Genomic DNA, 20,431 nt, shown 5'->3' with positions numbered 1-20,431 from the left:
CTGCTTTCTTGGTATTCCTACTCATGGTGCACTTTTTTTCCGGACTCTTCTGGGTATCCGGACCCAGTCTTGGCAACTCCTGGGTTATATATTGCAGTAGAGAGTCCAGAATCCCCCGGACTGCTGGACTGTATGAGCGATCCAAGACTAGCTGTTTAAGTGTCTTGCCATTGACTGTAATGTTGGTCTCTGGGGCAATGACTCCTTGAGGCCTTTCCTGTTCTGCTCTGTGTGAAATAAAAGAGTCCTTCTTTATACTCAGTGATCCTCAGTAAAGTATCTGTAATAGTCTTCTTTGTACAGAGGCCCCCACATAGCAAAAGCAAGGCAGGAATGGGGATTTGGTTACACTCCAAGAATCAGAGCCTCTGCTGTAAAAGCTGCTTTGTGCATTTGAGATGAATAAGGGTTAGATTTATAGCAGGGACATTAAAGGGCTAGAGAAGGTTTAGGGAGTGAGAGATTTCACACTACATCATTTCAGACATTGAATTTTTGCCCCAGAAGACCATGGAAATGTCTGGGAAATCTTGATATATAATATCAGTAATTTAAAAGCATCACATTGTGCAAATACCCAAGAACATCATGTAGTGTGAAAGTTTAGAGGTTTAGACAAGAACAAGGATATGATACTTAGTCATATCATATTGCAATTAGGCATCAGATTTTGGTAAGAAATCAAATTACAAAGTAAGGTCTGTTTAAGATTTTTTTTAATTTACATAATATACATGCACCAGAACATGCACAGAGTACTTTTTACTATAATTTGACCAGACATCATGAATTAGCAAAGCTCCTGGCCAAACTACATAAAAGTCTCTTGGGTCAAACAGTCGTAAGGTGTTGTTGCTGTTGTAAGTTACATATACTTTGACACTGAAAAAGCAAAACCTTTGAAAAAACAGCTTCAATTCATTTGCATCTGTTCTTAGAGGAAATTAGCGGCCCTTATGGTTATATGCTGAGAGGAGGTACAGGAGGGGTGTGTAGCTGTGCAGCTTGGGAGCTGTGTGAACTCCCTGTGTGAACAAGGAGGTGAGTGTTACTTCTCTATATACTTTTCTGCGGATGCCATGTGATACAGTTTGGCTCCAAGCTCTTCGAGTTTCTCCCGCTTTTCAAGGTTTTGGTACAGTCCTTGAGGCACTTGGTTCAATCCGTAAAGCAGACCATAGAGACAGCCAGCAATCAGACCTGTAGCGCTGCTCTCTCCTGGAACAATGCAATCATCAATTTTAATGTCAAGATCTCATCCTATATACTTCTATACGCAAAATGTTTCATAACACATTACGGTTTCAATGTTTCATAACACATTTATTTTCTTCCTACACGAAAATGATCACAGAATGGAATGTGGGCTGATCTTATATCAGAGTTCTCCTTTCGGACACAAAACAATAAATATATTATATTATATTATAATTATATTCCTACTATTTCATCCACATTTTTTTTAGATATATATGTACGCTTTTGTAGTGAATTAGGTTTTACTCCACCTCCATGAAACATGGCCCGTTTGCAGAGCTCGCTCCAGTCTGATCCCGCAGCCAGCAGAGCATCATAGGCGATCATAGGTGCATCGTGGCCCCTGTGTCCTCCTCGGCCTTCAGAGCTCCAGCTCTTGTAAACCTGTGAGAGATGCAGGATAATTACTTGTACATCTTCGTTTAATGTTAATTAGTTTTATTTATTCATCTTCAGTAAGCACTTTGTCCCGGTCAGGGTCACTGTGGATCTGGAGTCTATCCCAGGAACAAGTGGGAATAGACCATGGGTTGACCTTGGGACAGATTAGAGCTGCAAATCCACCTACTGGCAGGATGCAGTACTCTCCTGCGGAGACTTGGAGAGAACATACAAAACTCCACACAGATAGTAACTTAATCTCAGGATCAAACAGAGTACCTTGAAGCAACAGCAACTCCTCCAGCTGCACCACACCTAGGAGTTAAAGTTGCAACAAAAACTGTGCTTCCAGAACTATAATTATTGTATACATTTATCATCTCTACTGGTACTGAATGTACCATGCTTTTTGTTTGTCAGTGGCTTTGCCCATGGGTGTGTGTGGATTAAAAGACAATTGTTATATCTACGAGTACAGCCTATATTTATTCCATTAGAAGACCTTTACATTTATGACAAGATCATCCAAACACATTCCACATGCCTAATCGTTACACGTCAGTAATAACTCATGAAATGAAAGTCAATTATGATGCAATTAAAAACAATTAGGCCTAACCTTATCTGTCTCATCTGCGTCATATGTATTAGGGAAAAGAGGCTTGTTCTGTCCCTCCTCCTCGATCTCTCTCTCCTGCAAATAGAACTGCCACTTGGCTTCAAAGTAAAACCATTTCTCCTGGTACTCTGAAAAGAGAGATTATTCACACAGTCAGCAGGTGTTTAAGGAAAATTGTTTCTACTCTATTACATGTTTAAGAGAACCTACTGTAAAGGATTACACAATGGCAATAAAATACCAAAGAACAAGTCTGATTATTCTGCAGGAATTTCCACAGACCTCTTATGTTCAGTGATCATACAGTCAGAAGGCACTTTAATAGGAACGTCTGAACCGCAGCTATCCAATCAACCAATTATGTGGCAGCACAAAGTCATGTCAAAGATTCAGTCAGGGTTCACTTCAGAAGGATGAGAAACTTCATTTAGTGGAAAAATATGATGTGATTTCGGCGTGGTTGATGGTATCAGATGGGATGTGTAAGTATTCCACATATTTTCATGAACCACAGTAAAATATACAGTAGGCTACAGTTCTGTGGGTGGAAATTCCTGCTGAGGTCGGAGGGGGATAAAAACACTGATTCAGTATGACAGGAAGGCTACGCTAACTCAAATAAACACTCTTTACAAACACGCTGAGCAGAAAAGAATCTTCGCACCTTGAGGCAGATTGTCTACGATAAACAAAGACAACATACAGGCATTCCTATAAATGTGGCCAGTTTTGCACACATGCATGCATGTGGTACTGTGTAGTATACTTTGTTATGCGTTGTTTTATGTAGCTTTGTCTTTCACGTAGTGCCACGGTCTCTTGACTTGAGACGTTTTTGAAAGACCTCTTGTCAAAAAGTATGTTTGTTGCATGCAAATTCTTAGATGATGGGATTCACATATTTTATGTGTAATTTTGTTTGTGTCATGATTGTGTCAGATTGTGTCATGAATTGGTCTCAGGTTCCAAACCTGCTATGTGGCGTATGGTCTTCCTGCAGTAATCCTCAGCCTTAGGGATCACCTTCATGAGATCACGGCCCCAGGTCACCACCGGTTTGCCTTGGACTGCATATGAGGCAAACAGGGCAGTACAAACAGATCCCAAAAACCCTGCACATGAAACCAGAGCCTTAGTTTCCAGTCCAGTTCTGTCCAAAGTAACCTTTCATTAATGAGCCTCTAATTGTATATCAACTTCTGCTTTTCCTTTCTGCTTTTCATTTTATTCAGAAATTGATGTTTTGCTCACGTGTTCATGTCATTGCAGCAATAGAAAAAATAATTTTAAATTAATTAATTAACAAAAATAAATGACTGTTCACGAACGATTAAACATCACATTGTTGCCTTTAATTTTAGAAATAAAATAATGCTTATGCAAACAATTTGTTTCTTTCACTTAACAATGAATTTCCCCAAAAAATTGCTTTAGAAACACTGATATTTAATGTCCATGAACAATATAGAGTATCTAGAATCTTCTAAATAAAAAATGATAAAAAAATGATTAAAACATAAATAAAATTCATACCATGTCATTTAATAGCACTATCTATCTATCTATCTATCTATCTATCTATCTATCTATCTATCTATCTATAAAATGTATTTATTTATTTATTTATTTAATTAAAAAATGCTTATATTTGCAATATAAAGAAATGTTGCCAGCATCCATGTTGTATATACCTCCTGACTCTGAGAGTGGAGACTCTGGGTTATTTAATAAAAAAACAAAATTATTCAAAATAAAATTATTAAAAATAAAAATCTTGAAGTGACCTGGAGCAGACGTTGCTTGTAATAAATAGAGCATAAGAGGTACGATGGCACAAGGAAACATGAACGCAATCTCAATTCCCAGAATCCATTTTGTGAGATTTGGCATGGAAATATTTCAGAAGAAAGTCTTTAAAACTTGATGGTGCATCCGACCAATGAGGAAGCATCTAGCCTTGGCTATCAATCACACACCTCGCCCTAGCATTCAGGGCTCCAGCCTCGGCTGCTTGTATGCATGAGTTTTAGGGGTGTGGCTTTAAATGGAAGGATATATTTCCAAACAACTAGCTAATTCCTTCTTGAATTTAATTATGTCTTTGAGAATGAAACAAGTTGGTTTCTTGGCTAGTTATGATTCTATAAGGACCATGTGGTACCTATGGGGTGGTTGTGGGTCATCCGGCCTATTTCGATGCTCACTTCCACTAGGGTTTCCAGTCTTTCAGGCTGCCAGTAGCGCATACCCACACACATAGCCTTCGTGGCAGCTCCAAAACCTGAACCTGTTAGCAATGGTAAGTACACATATTGTCAAGATAGATAATAATAAATACAAAGCTAAGTAATTAACAGCTACTCTACAGGCCTGGATCACTGTTATAGAGGAAGGTATACCTTTTTCATTGAATGGTGTGTGCCAGGCCAGCAGGTAGTTATCAGGTTTGATGTAGGAACAAGCTTCTACTGTGCTTGGGTCAGGAGTTCGACCTTGAAGGGACACCATAGCTGCCACGAAGAGCCGCACAACCTCTCTGTACAAGTCTTCCAGACACCAGTAATCTAAACAACAGTGTAGGCAGTTATACAGCTTGTGACATTTTCCCCACTTTTTGCTACATGATGTCACACACCATAGAAGAATGAATTGTTTTCTACCACATCTCTAGGATTTTCATGCCGTCATGTGGTATTATCATGCTTAGCATTTCAGGCAACTGAGTCGTAGTGTGTCAGGCTAAATTTAGCCGTGTGTATGAGGCAGTTGAGGAGGGATACTTTCCGCGCATTAGTGGGGCTCATCGGTAGCCACACAGCCTCTATTTCATCTGTCCACATCCCTAAAACAGAGCTCATATATCAGTCCAACTCGGCTTAGGGATTTGGCTGATGTGAACTGAGACGGTGAGGAGCTGCGGATGTGATTAGGTGGGATCGAATTATAAGGCATCATTAAGCGGCTTGTTATGCAGTCCTGGCATTAAACATTCTCAATACAAAAAAAGAGTACAGTTTCACTGTGATTTTGAGTCTGCTGCTTCTCAGTTCTATTTGAATTTGAATAAGTAGAAACCAAATCACCAAGTCTGTCCTCTTTCCAGTTAGCATAAGCACAGGACTCTCTGAATGATGATACTGGTCCAGTGGCCTACCATCATCCCACTGTGGTGAAGGATCAAGTTCTATTCTCAGCTTGGTGGAAAATCTGTTCAACAAGAGAAGACAACTGCAGGATGATGAGTACTGACTTTAAGCTCGAGGTTTTAATGGATTAAAGATGGCAGAGTTATCTATAACTCGGGTTATGCCTTGCTACAAGTGCATCTACAGATGAAACAGTTCAAATTCTATTCTGGTGTTGGTGGCACACAGAGATAAGCAGGAGATAACAGGATATAGGGCATGTATTATTGTTGTGAATGCACGTGTGTGTATGTCAGCAACTGTTTATGAAACTGTTTATGAGATCAGATATCAGCCTGGGTCACGATCACCAGGGATAACAACGAGAATGTGACCTGGAAAGATTACAATGAGAGTTTTTTCCAGCTATATATGGCAAATAACAATCTGAGACTCTATCAAAGATCTCCAGCAAGACCATACACATTTACCATTAAACTTAACTTCCTTCTTCCTCCTTATTCTGAAACTAAAACCAAGTGTATAGTCTCTAATCTTAATAAAACAAGACAGTAAGTGAATCTTCTCATTTCGAACTGATAAAACATTAAAGCCAGATTTAAAATGTATTAGCATTTATTTGTAAACACGAAATAAAATCTTCAGAACCACATCACAGTAGCTCCTGCAGCAAATTGTCCTAATGAGAACAAGCTACAATAAATTCTTTTTTATTAACATTTTTTATTTATTATAATTATTATTAAAAGCAGTCACAATTCAAGAGGCTAAAGTCAGATTATTATAAATATTGTAGGTGTAAAAATGAACAATTCTAACTGTTTATTGACTTATTCATCACAAAACATGTTATTTATTAACTTCTATAAAGGTTTAGTGAAACCTAGCTTGAAGAGAAATATAAATCTCGACCCAGCGATATGAAGTTAAAAACTTTTTCCTTTCCTTTCCTTTCCTTACATTTTCCAGTCCTACATGTTTCATGCTATCAGTTTGAGTTTTCCAACTGGAGACACATCCATACCTGATATAAGGGCCTCCGCTGTGGTCATGTGCATCAGAGCTCCATCACTCAGAGGCCAGTTTTCTGGATCCAGTTTTAGGGCTGCCAGTCCCCCAAGCTCCGTGAGCTCTTTCTGTATCTTAGACCCTGACATGCAGCTTTCCCAGCGGCCTTTGCGGTATCCTAAAGAGTCTCCTACCGCACCCAGGAGCATTGCGGCCTGGAATTTCTCCATCGAGTACCTTTTCAAACCCAAACCATCTACAAAAATATCTTCAGGCACAAGTAGTAGCTGTTGTTCTTGGCTAGGTGTTGGAGAGAGCACTACAGGAGACTGCACTGCCTGCTTTCAACAAAATCTCTACAGAGTACAGCTTGACCAAAAACCAGCAAATACCCCTACCTCTGCCCCCTCCCAGGCACTGCTCCTAATCACCAGGGCCCTATTCATCTCTCTCTCTCATACACACACACACATATCCAGCAGGCTCTTATCACCAAGCCTTCTTTGTGTTGCTGTGATCAGGTGTCTCCTAAAAAGGCAATCCCCACAGCACCAGAGCGAGAGTCCAGAATCCAGCAGCTGGTCCAGGATCAGCGCTAACTGCCCTCCCAAAGCCACAGACAACAATGGAGTTATAGCAAACAGAGACAAAAATCATCACACTCCATACAGTGCCTTAAACATGTATTCATCCCCTTCAACTTTTCCACATTCCACAACTTTCCAGTCTTTAGTCTGGAACTGAAATGAATGTCAGATGTTATGAATATATGCATAAAAACAGCCCATAATATTGGAGGAAATCAATATCATTTATTATAGCATAAGATTGATCTAACCTATAAAATTAGACCTGGTGAAACTATAGCAACACCTTCCAACAGGACGATGACCCGAAACGTACTGGCAAAGGTACACAGGAGTGGTTCGGCAGCATGAACAAGATCCTGGTGTGGGAACTGGTAACTCAGTGGCTAACGTAGTGGACTTCTGATTAAAAGGTTCAGTGGAAGAAGTTCAAATCCCAGGATCACCAAGCTGTCATTGCTGGACCTTTAAGCTAGGCCCTTATCTCTCAAATGGTCAGTTGAATAAATGAGTTAAATGCAAGTCACTCTGGTTATAAGTCTCTGATTAATGCGGTGAATCAATGTGTTAGACTGGACCAGTCAAGACATGGTTTGCTCTTCACCAGCAGACTCCAACCAATCTGATAAAGCTTGACCAATTTCAGCAATATGAATGAATAAAATCTGACAATAATTTATTTTATTTAAAAGTATCTTTTATTCAGCTGGTTTGGTTTATGGCAATAAGCTATGTAAATACATGTTACTAATAATATAACAGGAGTAGCTCTTAATTTTGTAAGTATCTCTCAGAGGAATAAAGGTTGGAGAGCCCTGGCCTGGTCAGTGACATGCTGCTTCAAAACACTCACTGGGAATTTATCAGGACAAAACATGAAACGTGTATCAGTTACTAAAAACTACATTTTATTAGGAAAACAGGTAATCATGATAAAACGGTCAATTTGAGTCACACAGATTAAAAAAATACACTAAACAATCATCATAGTGCGAGAGATTCATAAATCATGAAAGAGATTCAATGTTTTGTTAATAATATTTTGTATTTATGAATGGACTTTTATTTTTACTGGGAAGAGGCTAAGGGACTTTTATTTTGCTGAAATATATTGAGCAGTGACTTTTTTGGGGAATCAGTGTAATTATAGAGAGAAAAGAAAAGAAAGTAAGAAAAAAGGTTATGAATGAAGAGCTCGTCATAGTGTCCGTGTTTTATTATTGTTATTAACCCCGAACACCCACAACAACTCAACTATTACACTAGGTAAGGAGGTGCAGTCTATACTACAGGGCAGAAAGGGCAATAAATCACACTATCTTCATTCAATAAAATAACAAACACTTTGTCCATACCTTCGGGACAAAATTGGATATGCCAATCCATTTATTGTCCATTTAGCATTGCAAACAAAAAAGGAAGCATTCCGATACTTAAGTCCAACTTTCAACTAAGAAACAAATATTTTATTCAAGACAACACGTAACACTCTTCCAGACTCTCTTCCAGACACAATCCATTCAAAATACTCAGATACGCCCTCTAGTGTCCGGAACAACAATTACACATTAATATAATAACTCCAACAGCTACTTTCATTAATCCTTTGTCTTCAGAGTTAATCACTGCTATATTTATATCGTTTTTTCAATGTTTTAGAGCCTGCTTAGCTATAATATCCACCTCCTCATTACCCTCTACTCCAACATGAGCTGGTCCCTATGAGAATTATTTCTGTTAAAATGTCTTTCCATGATGATTTTCCACTCAATAAAAGTACTGAATGTGAATCAGGGCAACACTTAGTTTTTCTATTCACTGTAGAGAAGTTAACAACAATAAAAGAACTATGAAATAAATAAGAACATAAATATATATTTACTGAAATATCTGCAGATGATACAATGACCCCTTCAGACTTAGGGATGTTTTCATGATGAGATTCACCTTTCAGTACAGAATAAATAGTACAGTTCAAGTAGAAACTGCTCCTTTAAATACAAAAAACACAACTGAGAAAGACACACACTCAAGCATTAAATAAATACTCAGACACTGAATTTATTTATTTATTTCAAGTTATTTTTATAGCACAACTTTCAACAATGTACATGAATCAAAGCAGCTGTACAGAAGTATAGAAAAATAGAAAAAAATAACAAAGTTATTCTCTTTTTATCTCTAATGAGCAAGGTGACAGTGGCAAGGAAAAACTCCCTGAGATGACATGAGGAAGAAACCTTGAGTGGAAGCAGGCTCAGAAGGGAACCTCATCCTCATTTGGGTGACACTGAGGGAGATGTACACTGATCAGCCATAACATTATGACCACTGACAGGTGAAGTGAGTAACACTGATGATCTCCTCATCATGGCACCTGTTAGTGGGTGGGATATATTAGGCAGCAAGTGAACATTTTCTCCACAAATTTGATGTTAGAAGCAGGAAAAATGGACAAGTGTAAGGATTTGAGCGAGTTTGACAAAGGGCCAAATTGTGATGGCTAGACAACTGGATCAGAGCGTCTCCAAAACTCCAGCTCTTGTGGAGTGTTCCCGGTCTGCAGTGGTCCGTATCTATCAAAAGTTTTCCAAGGAAGGAACAGTGGTGAACCGGTGACAGAGTCACGGGTGGCCAAGGCTCATCGATGCACATGGGGAACGAAGGCTGGCCCGTGTGATCTGATCCAACAGAGGTTAATGCTGGTTCTGATAGAAAGGTGTCACAATACACAGTGCATCAGATTTTTTGAGTATGGGGCTGCAGAGCCGCAGACCAGTCAGGGTGCCCATGCTGACCCCTGTGCACTGCCAAAAGTGCCAAAAATTATCATGTGAGCAACAGAACTGGACCATAGAGCAGTGGAAGAAGGTGGTCTGGTCTGATGAATCATGTTTTATTTTACACCACGTGGATGGCTGCGTTCATGTGCGTCTCTTACCTGGGGAACACATGGGACCAGGATGCACTATGGGAAGAAGGCAAGCCGACGGAGGCAGTGTCATGCTTTGGGGAATGTTCTGCTGGGAAACCTTGGGTCCTGCCATCCATGTGGATGTTACATTGACATGTACCACCTACCTAAGCATTGTTGCAGACCATGTACACCCTTTCATGGAAGCAGTATACCCTGATGTCTGTGGTCTCTTTCAGCAGGATAATGTGCCGTGCCAGGAAGGAAAAATGGTTCAGGAATGGTTTGATGAGCACAACAATGAGTTTGGGGTGTTGACTTGGCCTCCAGTTTCCCCAGATCTCAATCCAATCGAGCATCTGTGGGCTGTTCTAGACAAACAAGTCTGATTCATAGAGTTCCCACCTCACACCTTACAAGAATTAAAGGTTCTGCTGCTAATGTCTTGGTGCCAGATCCCACAGAACACCTTCAGAGGTCTTGTGAACTCCATGGCTCGAGGGGTCAGAGCTGTTTTTGGTGGGGGTCCTACAAAGTATTGGGCCTGTGTTTTTTTTTTATGTTGAAGCTGATCGCTGTATGCCTGATGAATATGTGTATAAATTATATGTCATGACATATTTATAACCTCATGATAAAACTAAATAAATCATATTATCATAATCATATATAATTTCCTGCTTGCTGTTGACCACATTCACAAAAGGTGCCTTCAAGTTTTGTTGAAAATATTATAATTATGAGGTAAAAACACATGGAATTATAACATGAACTCTTTAGAACAACAACAACAACAATAATAATAATAATAATAATAACTAGAATGTTGCATTTCAGAAGAAAATGCGAGTGCGATTGCGAATATGTTGCTTAAACTATTGCAAGACATGCTCAAATAATATTTAAAAGCTAAAGTCACAGTTAAAAAGTTTAAGGTAGTTCATGTGGCTGTAGAGTAAGAACTCAAGCTGTAGGAACAGTTTAAAGACAATGCGTCCTTAAAAAACCCTCCTCCCTCACTCTAGCTGACGTCTCACACACAGCAGCGGTCTGAAGTCCGTGAAACATACATTTAAAAATCCATCGAAAAAAAACTAACACTTATCAGCATGAAAACTAATAGCACACCTAAGCAGCATTTTAGAGTTGTAAGCATGTTTCTAGCTATTACCGTTTAAGTGATATATTGCAAGACATGCCCAAATAATATATAAATACAACTCCGAGCGGGTCTCGAACCTGGGTCTCCAGCATGGCAGGTGGACGCTCTAGTAAAGTACCAGAAGCGATAAAGTGGCATGATCTGGCAAGTTAACTTATTAAGATGAAGTTTACATCACACCACGTAGCGCTACACTCAGTTACAAATATAAAAGCTATACATGCTTAAACTATTGCAAGACATTCTCAAATAATATATACAAACTAAAGTCACAGGTAAAATATGAAATCTAAACAAACTAGTGTGTGCGCTGGGAACAGTTTAAAGACGATGCGTCCAACCTCTTCCCTCACTCTAGCTGACGTCACACACACACACACACACACACACACACACTAGCGGTCTGAAGTCCGTAATGCATTTAAAAATTCATATAAAATAAACTATAATACTTATCAGCATGAAAAGTAATAGCACACATAAGCACAACATGGGCAACATTTCAGCGCTGGACCCATGTTTCTAGCTATTACCGTTTAGGACTAGTAATGTTTTACATGCTTGTTTACGGCAACTGCCAAAAATCTCTGAGAAAAGCCGAAGTATGCGCGCTCTCCTTAAATGTCCGTGCGGAAACCAGGAAGTGAGGTCCGTAACAAACGCATTTAAAATTGATATAAAATAAACTACAATAGTTATCAGCATGAAAAGTAATAGGACAGTTAAGCAGAACATAATCAACATTTTAGCGTTGGAACCATGTTTTTAGCTATTACCGTTTAGGACTAGTAGCGAGTCCAGGAACCGGAATAATAATAATAATAATAATAATAATAATAATAATAATAATAATAAATAGTGACGATAACAAGAAATAATAATAATAATAATAATAAATAGTGACAAAATGCTGACACAATCACACTAATAAATAGTGACGATAACGCAATCACACTAATAACTAGAATGTTGCATTTCCAGAAGAAAATGCGAGTGTGATTGCGAATATGTTGCTTAAACTATTGCAAGACATGCTCAAATAATATTTAAAAGCTAAAGTCACAGTTTAAAAAGTTTAAGGTAGTTTATGTGGCTGTAGGATAAGAATTCAAGCTGTAGGAACAGTTTAAAGACAATGCGTCCTTCACAATGCGCAATCACACTAATAAATAGTGACGATAACAAGAGTACGATTGCTTATGCAATCACACTAATTAAAAATCTTGACATGACTTGATATTTCAATTTAAGGAGCTTTTATTGTTATTTCACCCAAATACAGCTTATGCAGTACACAGTGAATTGTCAGAGACGGTGCAGTTCCCAAACTGGGCAGTGACACAGCTACTGGGGATGGGAGATGAGCTTTCCCCAGCCTCTACAGAAAGTCTAGAAAAAGTCATGTTACTATTTACAAGCAATTCTACTGCAACAGCTTTGTGGGCTTGTTTCTCAATCCAGTTGCATTAAAGAGATCAAACATTACTGTAATATTAGCAAGTTTGTTTTTTTCCAATTCACATCACAAGACCTTGGAATGATAAGAATCTGATAATTCTGTGGGTGTAAGATTTTTGAGATACAGACTATTATAGGAGTAGGAAGCAGATGAAATATTTCAGCTTTAATCATTCAGTCATTTTCCTTCAGCAATCAGGTTCTTGAAAGTCAACATAAAATTCCAGTTTTCTCAAGAATGTGGAGGTCTGAATGAGGACCAGCTTCATTCTTCAAGGCTCTACTTTTGTGTACAAATGTTTTCTTGGGTGTCTATAAATCAGAAACAGTCTGTTGTCAATACTATTCCATATAAACAATTTCACTAACGCAAAATTCGTCATTTCACAGATTTTTATTACAGGAAGAGCAATGGATTGCCGATTTCTCGGGCCCGTGTCGCAGTGCACTTTAAAGTGTACATCCTGCTCCCTATACAGTTCACTTCGAGGGGAATCACTTTACCGATTGGAACACGGCTCTTGTAATGAACCTGTAGGAGAAACGGCTCTGAGGAGGAGCGCAGGGATTGCGGGCTGTGAAGATAGTGGACCAGGGGCGTGGCTAGTGCTAATCATCATCAATAGGGCTCGAGACCCGAATGATTTTAATCTAGCCCTGAATGTTTTATCCCGAATTTTGTCACCGGAGTGTAGAGGAATTAATTAAATGTTGATCGGTTTAGTTGAGCACTGTTGCCGTTTACAGTACACGATTTTGATTGACAACTCTCTCCGCGCGCACACACACACACACACACACACACACACATAGGCCAAAATAGAGTGTACCGCATTGTAATGTCCTACACTTACGGTCTGCACGGAGCCGCTTTCACACCACGTGACTGAAACACCTACATATATATATATATATATATACACATATATATATATATATATATATATATATATATATATATATACACACACACACCACACACAAACACCTTACAGCCCTTGCACGTGACAGCAATAAATAAAAACTGTCAGAAAACACAACAATCTTATTATTCAGATAATAGTCTAACTTTTAATTTTTAATGTTAACACAGTTGATAAAAGTCGGCTAACAAATGTATATTGTGTCAAAAAGGAGGCCCACTGTCTCTGATTCTGAAAACCCCTGACATAAGGACCCTTCTGAATATTATTCCATACATAAGACGTACAAAAGCCTTAAATTAAATAAGACTAAAGATAGATCTAAATAAAATATAAACTGTTAAAGCACTAAGACATTACAGTCTGAACATCATGAGTTTCTACGACTAATGCAGTATTTAAGTTAAAATACAGACATGGCTTTGGGGAACAATGGACCAGAACAGACTCCATCATTCGGCTGTTCTGTCAATTGGTAAAGGAATTCTCAGCATTATAAATACTAGTATGGTAATTGACCGTTTTGCTCAAGTCAAGTCTCTGAGATACTCTCTGATGATTCCACCCTCAAAGAAATAGGATAGAAAGTCACCAAGAGCATGAAGTAGACAAGATACAAGCAGCAAGACAGATGAGAGAATGAGAGATGAGAGAACAATAAGAAGAGAAGAGAGGCTGTAAAATAAAAATAAACAAAGGATAATACATACAGCAGTGGCAGTATGAATGAGGAATGAAATAAGAGGTGCAAGTATAATATAGATTATTGTAAAATAATAATAAAAAAGGATCTACAAGACACTGCTTCACACACAAGCTGTAACAGGATTAATATTGCATGGCATACCTGTGTGAGAGAAAATGTAATCAATTTAGCTCATATTTTAGTAGCAAGACTCTGAAATGATGGGAGGAGTCAGAAAAAAGATTGAATGAAATTTTCTAAAGTTGCATACTGTTTATTTGTGTTTATTATTAAACAATATTACATAAAAATGCTCTTTCAAAACATGTTATTTTTGCTTAACCCAACTCCCTAATCAGCTCCTGGTGTTCTCAAATCCTAGAAACGCCCCTGCAATGGTCCAAGGGGTAAGTTAAATTAGTTTTATTAATTAACAGGGCAGTATGAGTTATTTTACTGTACTGTTAATTTTTTTGTCTTTTTGTGTCTTCGGCACAATGGTATTCAATAAGCAAAGTTACGTTCTTTTTTTTAGACTAATATTAGAAAAAAAATAACTCATACTGCCCTGTTCATTAATAAATCTAATGTAACTTACCCCCTGGTCCATTGTCTTCACAGCCCGCAATCCCTGCACTCTTCCTCAGAGCCGTTTCTCCTGCAGGTTCATTACAGGGCCGTGTTCCAATCGGCAAAGTGATTCCCCTCGGAGTGAACTACACAGGGAGCAGGATGTACACTTTAAAGTGCACTGCGACACGGGCCGAGAAATCGGCAATCCATTGCTCTTCCTGTAATAACCCGAATGTTAAGAGCTGAATTTGTCCACCTGAATCTTAAGGCTTGCATTTTGTCGACCTGAATTTTTCTCATCCTGAATTTTTGAGGTTGAAAAATAATGAAGTTTGTATTTTTTTTTAAATGCTGTAAGGATTTTTTTCCATTCAGATCAAATTGCAAAGCAGAAAAATTCAAACTTCTTTTTTTTTTGACAAGTTTTTATTCAGTTCATGTGATTCAACATGATATTTTACTTTCAGGAAATTTCGGCACTATAATACTTCCATATACAGATAATGTCCTTGAGTCCTGAAGACCTGTTAAGAAAGACAAGAAGAGAGATTTATATAGAGTCTTAGCTAAAGTATAACAACATTTATTTATACCTACCTGTGGAGACCTTGAGCTATGTGGGGCAAATGTGAAGTTAGTAATGGAAATAAGTATGGAATGTGATGGATGGATGAAAAGGCAATTAACTTGTCTTGTGAAATTAACTCATTCAGTATAACTTATACTCATCGTCCACTTTAATAGGAACACCTGCTCACTTATGCATTTATCCAATCAACCAGTCATGTGACAGCAGCACAATACGTACAATCATGCAGATACAGGTCAAGAGCTTCAGCTAATGTTCAAACATCAGAATGGGGAGAAGTGTGATCTCTGTGACTTTATCCATGGTTTAAGTACTTTTGAAACTGGGATTTTCACAATCAACAGTCTCAAGAGTTTACACAGAATGGTTCAAAAAAACAAAACAGAAAAACATCTTTGAGTGTAGAGTCTGTATTCTGAAACATCTTGCTGATCAGAGAGATCAGAGGAGAATGACCAAGCTGGTTTGAGCTAACTGGAAGACTACAGTAACTCAAATAAGCACTCTTGTCTGAAAGTGTCTAAGAATGCAGAACACATCAAAACCTGAAGTGGATAGGCTACAACAGCAGAAGACCACATCAGACTCCACTCCTGTCAGCCAAGAACAGGAATTTGAGGCTAATATGAGCACACATTCCTACAAACTATAGTTAAAGCTTAAAAAGTGAGTCTCCGGGTAGGTCTGTGCCCATAGTAGTCTCAGAACCTAACGTCTACTGCTGTTGTAGCCCATCCACCTGAAGGTTATAATGGTGTGATGGTAGTTCGAACCAATCTGGCTATTTTACTTTGAGCTATCTTATTAACAAAGCATTTCCACCCACAGAACTGTCATTCAGTGTGTTTTGTTTTTCACACCACTCTGTGTAAACTCAAATCCACAGAAATCACACTTTTCCTCATTCTGATGTTTGATGTAAGCATTAACAGAAACCCTTGACCTGTATCTGCATGAATTTACAGTGAGGGAAAAAATTATTTGATCCCCTGATGATTTTGTACGTTTGCCCACTGACAAAGAAATGATCAGTCTGTAATTTTAATGGTAGGTTTATCTGAACAGTGAGAGACAGAATAACAACAAAAAAATCCAGAAAAACGCATTTCAGAAAAGTTCTACATTGATTTGCATTTTATTGAGTGAAATAAGTATTTGATCCCCTATCAATCAGAAAGATTTCTGGCTCCCAGGTGTCTTTTATACAGGTAAGGAGCTGAGATTAAGAGCACTCCCCGAGAGTGCTCCTACTGTAATCTCAGCTCGTTAACTGTATGAAACACACTGTCCACAGAAGGAAGCAATCAATCAGATTCCAAACTCTCCATCATGGCCAAGATCAAAGAGCTGTCCATGGATGTCAGGGACAAGATTGTAGACCTACACAAGGCTGGAATGAGCTACAAGACCATTGCCAAGCAGCTTGGTGAGAAGGTGACAACAGTTGGTGCGATTATTCCCAAATGGAAGAAACACAAAAGGACTGTCAGTCTTCCTCGGTCTGGGGCTCCATGCAAGATCTCACCTCATGGAGTTTCAATGATCATGAGAATGGCGAGGAATCATCCCAGAATTACACTGGAGGATTTTGTCAATGATCTCAAGGCAGCTGGGACCATAGTCACCATTGGTAACACACTACACCGCGAAAGACTGAAATCCAGTAGCGCCTGCAAGGTCCCCCTGCTAAAGAAAGCACATGTACAGGCTCATCTGAAGTTTGCCAGTGAACATCTGAATGATTCAGAGGTCATGTGGTCAAATGAGACCAAAATCCAGCTCTTTGGCATCAGCTCAACTCGCCGTGTTTGGAGGAGGAGGAATGCTGCCTATGACTCCAAGAAGACCGTCCCCACCGTCAAACATGGAGGTGGAAACATTATGCTTTAGGGGTGTTTTTCTGCTAAGGAGACAGGACAACCGCACCGCATCAAAAGGACAATAGACGGAGCCATGTACCATCAAATCTTGAGTGAGAACCTCCTTCCCTCAGCCAGGGCATTGAAAATGGGTCGTGGATGCAAAGAGGAGTGGGCCCAAATTCCTTGAGATGTGAGATGTGTGCAAACCTGGTGGCCAACTACAAGAAATGTCCGACGTCTTTGATTGCCAACAAGGGTTTGCCACATGACTAAGTCATGTTTTGCAAAGGGGTCAAATACTTATTTCACTCAATAAAATGCAAATCAATGTAAAACTTTTTTGAAATGTGTTTTTCTGGATTTTTTTGTTGTTAATCTGTCTCTCACTGTTCAGATAAACCTACCATTAAAATTACAGACTGATCATTTCTTTGTCAGTGGGCAAACGTACAAAATCAAATCATTTTTTGCCTCACTGTATGTATTTTGCTACTGCCACATGACTGACTGATTGGATAAATGCATAAATAGACAGGTGTACAGATGTTCCTATTAGTGGATGGTGAGTGTATAATGAGTTAATACTGTGATCTGGCATTGAACAAGTATTGTTACCATTAATAAACTGTGTGTGTGTGTGTGTGTCTGGGGTGAAGGATGGCAGGGAATGGGGAGGTGTAGGGTTAAGGGACTACATAGCTCAAAGCTTCTCCAAAGTGTTCATCATCAGCTGGACATGCTGCTTGATGAGTTGGGTATCTGCAGTGACCAAGGCTTCTGGGTCATCGTAGAGCTCCAGGGGCTGAGAAAACAGAACTACTAAAAGTTCTGTCAGCTGATCCTATTGACTGACACACACACACACACACACACACACACACACACCAAACACAAATCCAACAGTGTCACTGACTTAGAGATACAAAGCTGTGAATTTGTGTATCGTGGCATCAGAAGATATTCCACACTTACAATAAGCACTGTAAAATACAGCTCTGCTGCAGGCTCCCACACATCCAGGTCCCACATGCTGAAGAGTGCCATCAGCCGCTGTGAGAATCCTCCCTCAAACTTTGAGAAAGAAAGACAACAAGCTCCATTATATATTATTACTTTGAAAATATTAATATTCAACATTCAAGCATCACTTATAAATCTCCTGATAAGACACTTACTGTCTCAGGTGCTAAGCCGTGGCTGAAGTAGCCGGAGACGAGCAGTTCATAAAAAAACATCTAAAAGGTTGTAATGGTGGAGTTGCACAAACGTGAAAACGTGAAAAATGTTTAAAAAAAAAAAAATAGTAGAGCAAACACAAGTGTCTTTCTTATTCTAGCAGTTTCATACTAACACATCTAACATTCTGTCACATGGACAATCCAGTGATCATCTTTCATAAATAAATTGTAGGTTTGGTTACCAGAAGGACAACTGAAGTGTCATGGTGAGGTTCAGTGGGACAGAGCAGCAGGTTTAGCTCATTGACCTTAACACACACACACACACACACACAGACGATTAGTAGCAGCCTACATGTGTGAAATGTAGATAAAATAGGACTATGTATCTGACACATACCTGGAGGACAGAGGGAGTATCAAGTGATTCTCCCAGCACATCCACAGAGTCTGTAAAAAATGAGTTTTCTGTGACTTCAATTACAACTAACATTTTCTATTGTACATGTAAAACCCAGAGCCAGGTTTATTAGTTAGTAGGTAAAATTAGGAGAAATATTGTATCGTGTTGAGATCTTAAAATGAGTAGCCATGTTTTCAAGTGCATTAGCATTCAGCTAACTATTAAACTGTATACTTCATGCCCAAGCATTAATAATAAAAGATAATATTTTGCGATCTGCTGGTTTTAATGTTTTATTCTACACAATAGAATATTTAGCTGTCGAGTATTATTATAGTGTATAATTATTAAAACGTTTATCCGAGTTCAGCAATCTAACTATATTTATACTCACTATGATAGTGTACACGATGAACTACATTCTAAAGGCAGATAACACATTTGTAACAAAAAGACATTAATGACATTAAAAAGTACATTAATTTAACATGTAATTTGTGTAATAATGAAACACAGACAAATTCTATAGATAAATAACATTAGGACAACAAATATACCGTCATTTAAAGCGGTAACCGTGGCGCGAGAGCTAGCTAATCACTAGACTAACCATGATTTCGTGTAAACCCAGTAGTCATTATTGTTAAAAGTAACCGACCACTGAGGTAAACGTTTTATTGCAGAAAAAATGAAATAAATGAAATAAGATAAATTCATAAGAAAATGTCATCAATTCCGTTAAGTATTTTGCTGTGTAGTTTATTCCTATGGCCGAGTTCGCTAGCATGGTAACTAGCATTAGGCTAATACGCGGCAAAAGAGGATACTGTTGATTAACTAGATAACATTAGACTGTAACTTTAATGTTAAACATGATTTATTGTAAAAACACTATGATATTAAAGTCAAATCATCCTACCGTGAGCTGGTCAGGAGGAGCGCTTTATCTCCACAAGTAGCGCTAAATGCAGTAACCTGCACCTGCAGAGACACCCAGCAGCCCCGCAGCACAGGCCAGCTCACGGAGAGTCCAGTTCACGTCCGGTAGAAATCTTCGGAAATCCATTGGGGTTTTCTTCTCAAGTCTCTTTCTGTAGTCTTGATAGCCGATGGTGATCCGGAGTGTAGGATCCGTGCACAGGCTCTGAACCCGGGGCTCGAGACCCACGTGGGATTGTCTGAGATGAGGATTGGGGTTAGTGCATAGAAACTTCCTTTATGGATTATTTAATAATAATTTAAAAAATAAAGTGAAATAATAAAAAACAATTATTAAAAAAAAGTATTTTCTTCTATGTTTTGTTAATAATATTTTGTATTTATGAATGGACTTTTATTTTTATTGGGAAGAGTCTAAGGGACTTTTATTTTGCTGAAATATATTGAGCAGTGAGTTTTGGGGGGAATCAGTGTAATTAGGAAGAGAAGACAAAATAAAGTAAGAAAAAAGGTTATGAATGAAGAGCTCGTCATAGTGTCCGTGTTTTATTATTGTTATTAACCCCGAACACCCACAACACCTTAACTATTACACTAGGTAAGGAGGTGCAGTCTATACTACAGGGCAGAAAGGGCAATAAATCACACTATCTTCATTCAATAAAATAACAAACACTTTGTCCATACCTTCGGGATATAATTGGATATGCCAATCCATTTATTGTCCATTTAGCATTGCAAACAAAA

The 20,431-nt window shown here is 38.6% G+C and overlaps 1 protein-coding gene across 1 annotated transcript; it reads right to left on the bottom strand.

The window, feature by feature from the left end:
* Positions 1 to 705: 705 nt before the first annotated feature.
* adprhl1 (ADP-ribosylhydrolase like 1) lies at positions 706 to 6,865 on the bottom strand. Its single transcript, XM_058380071.1, has 7 exons — positions 6,428 to 6,865; positions 4,657 to 4,821; positions 4,419 to 4,544; positions 3,229 to 3,369; positions 2,258 to 2,385; positions 1,509 to 1,641; positions 706 to 1,218 (listed from the first exon to the last, which is right to left on the bottom strand). Exons 1-7 carry the CDS (start codon positions 6,639 to 6,641, stop codon positions 1,049 to 1,051), a joined length of 1,077 nt encoding a protein of 358 aa, XP_058236054.1. The 5' UTR covers positions 6,642 to 6,865; the 3' UTR covers positions 706 to 1,048.
* Between the last annotated feature and the right edge of the window lie 13,566 nt (positions 6,866 to 20,431).

The sequence above is a fragment of the Hemibagrus wyckioides genome, linkage group LG26 (genome assembly GCF_019097595.1).
Source record: "Hemibagrus wyckioides isolate EC202008001 linkage group LG26, SWU_Hwy_1.0, whole genome shotgun sequence".
Taxonomy (NCBI): domain Eukaryota; kingdom Metazoa; phylum Chordata; class Actinopteri; order Siluriformes; family Bagridae; genus Hemibagrus; species Hemibagrus wyckioides.
Note: the sequence above shows the minus strand (reverse complement) of the source record. Positions and strands in the feature narration are given on the sequence as shown.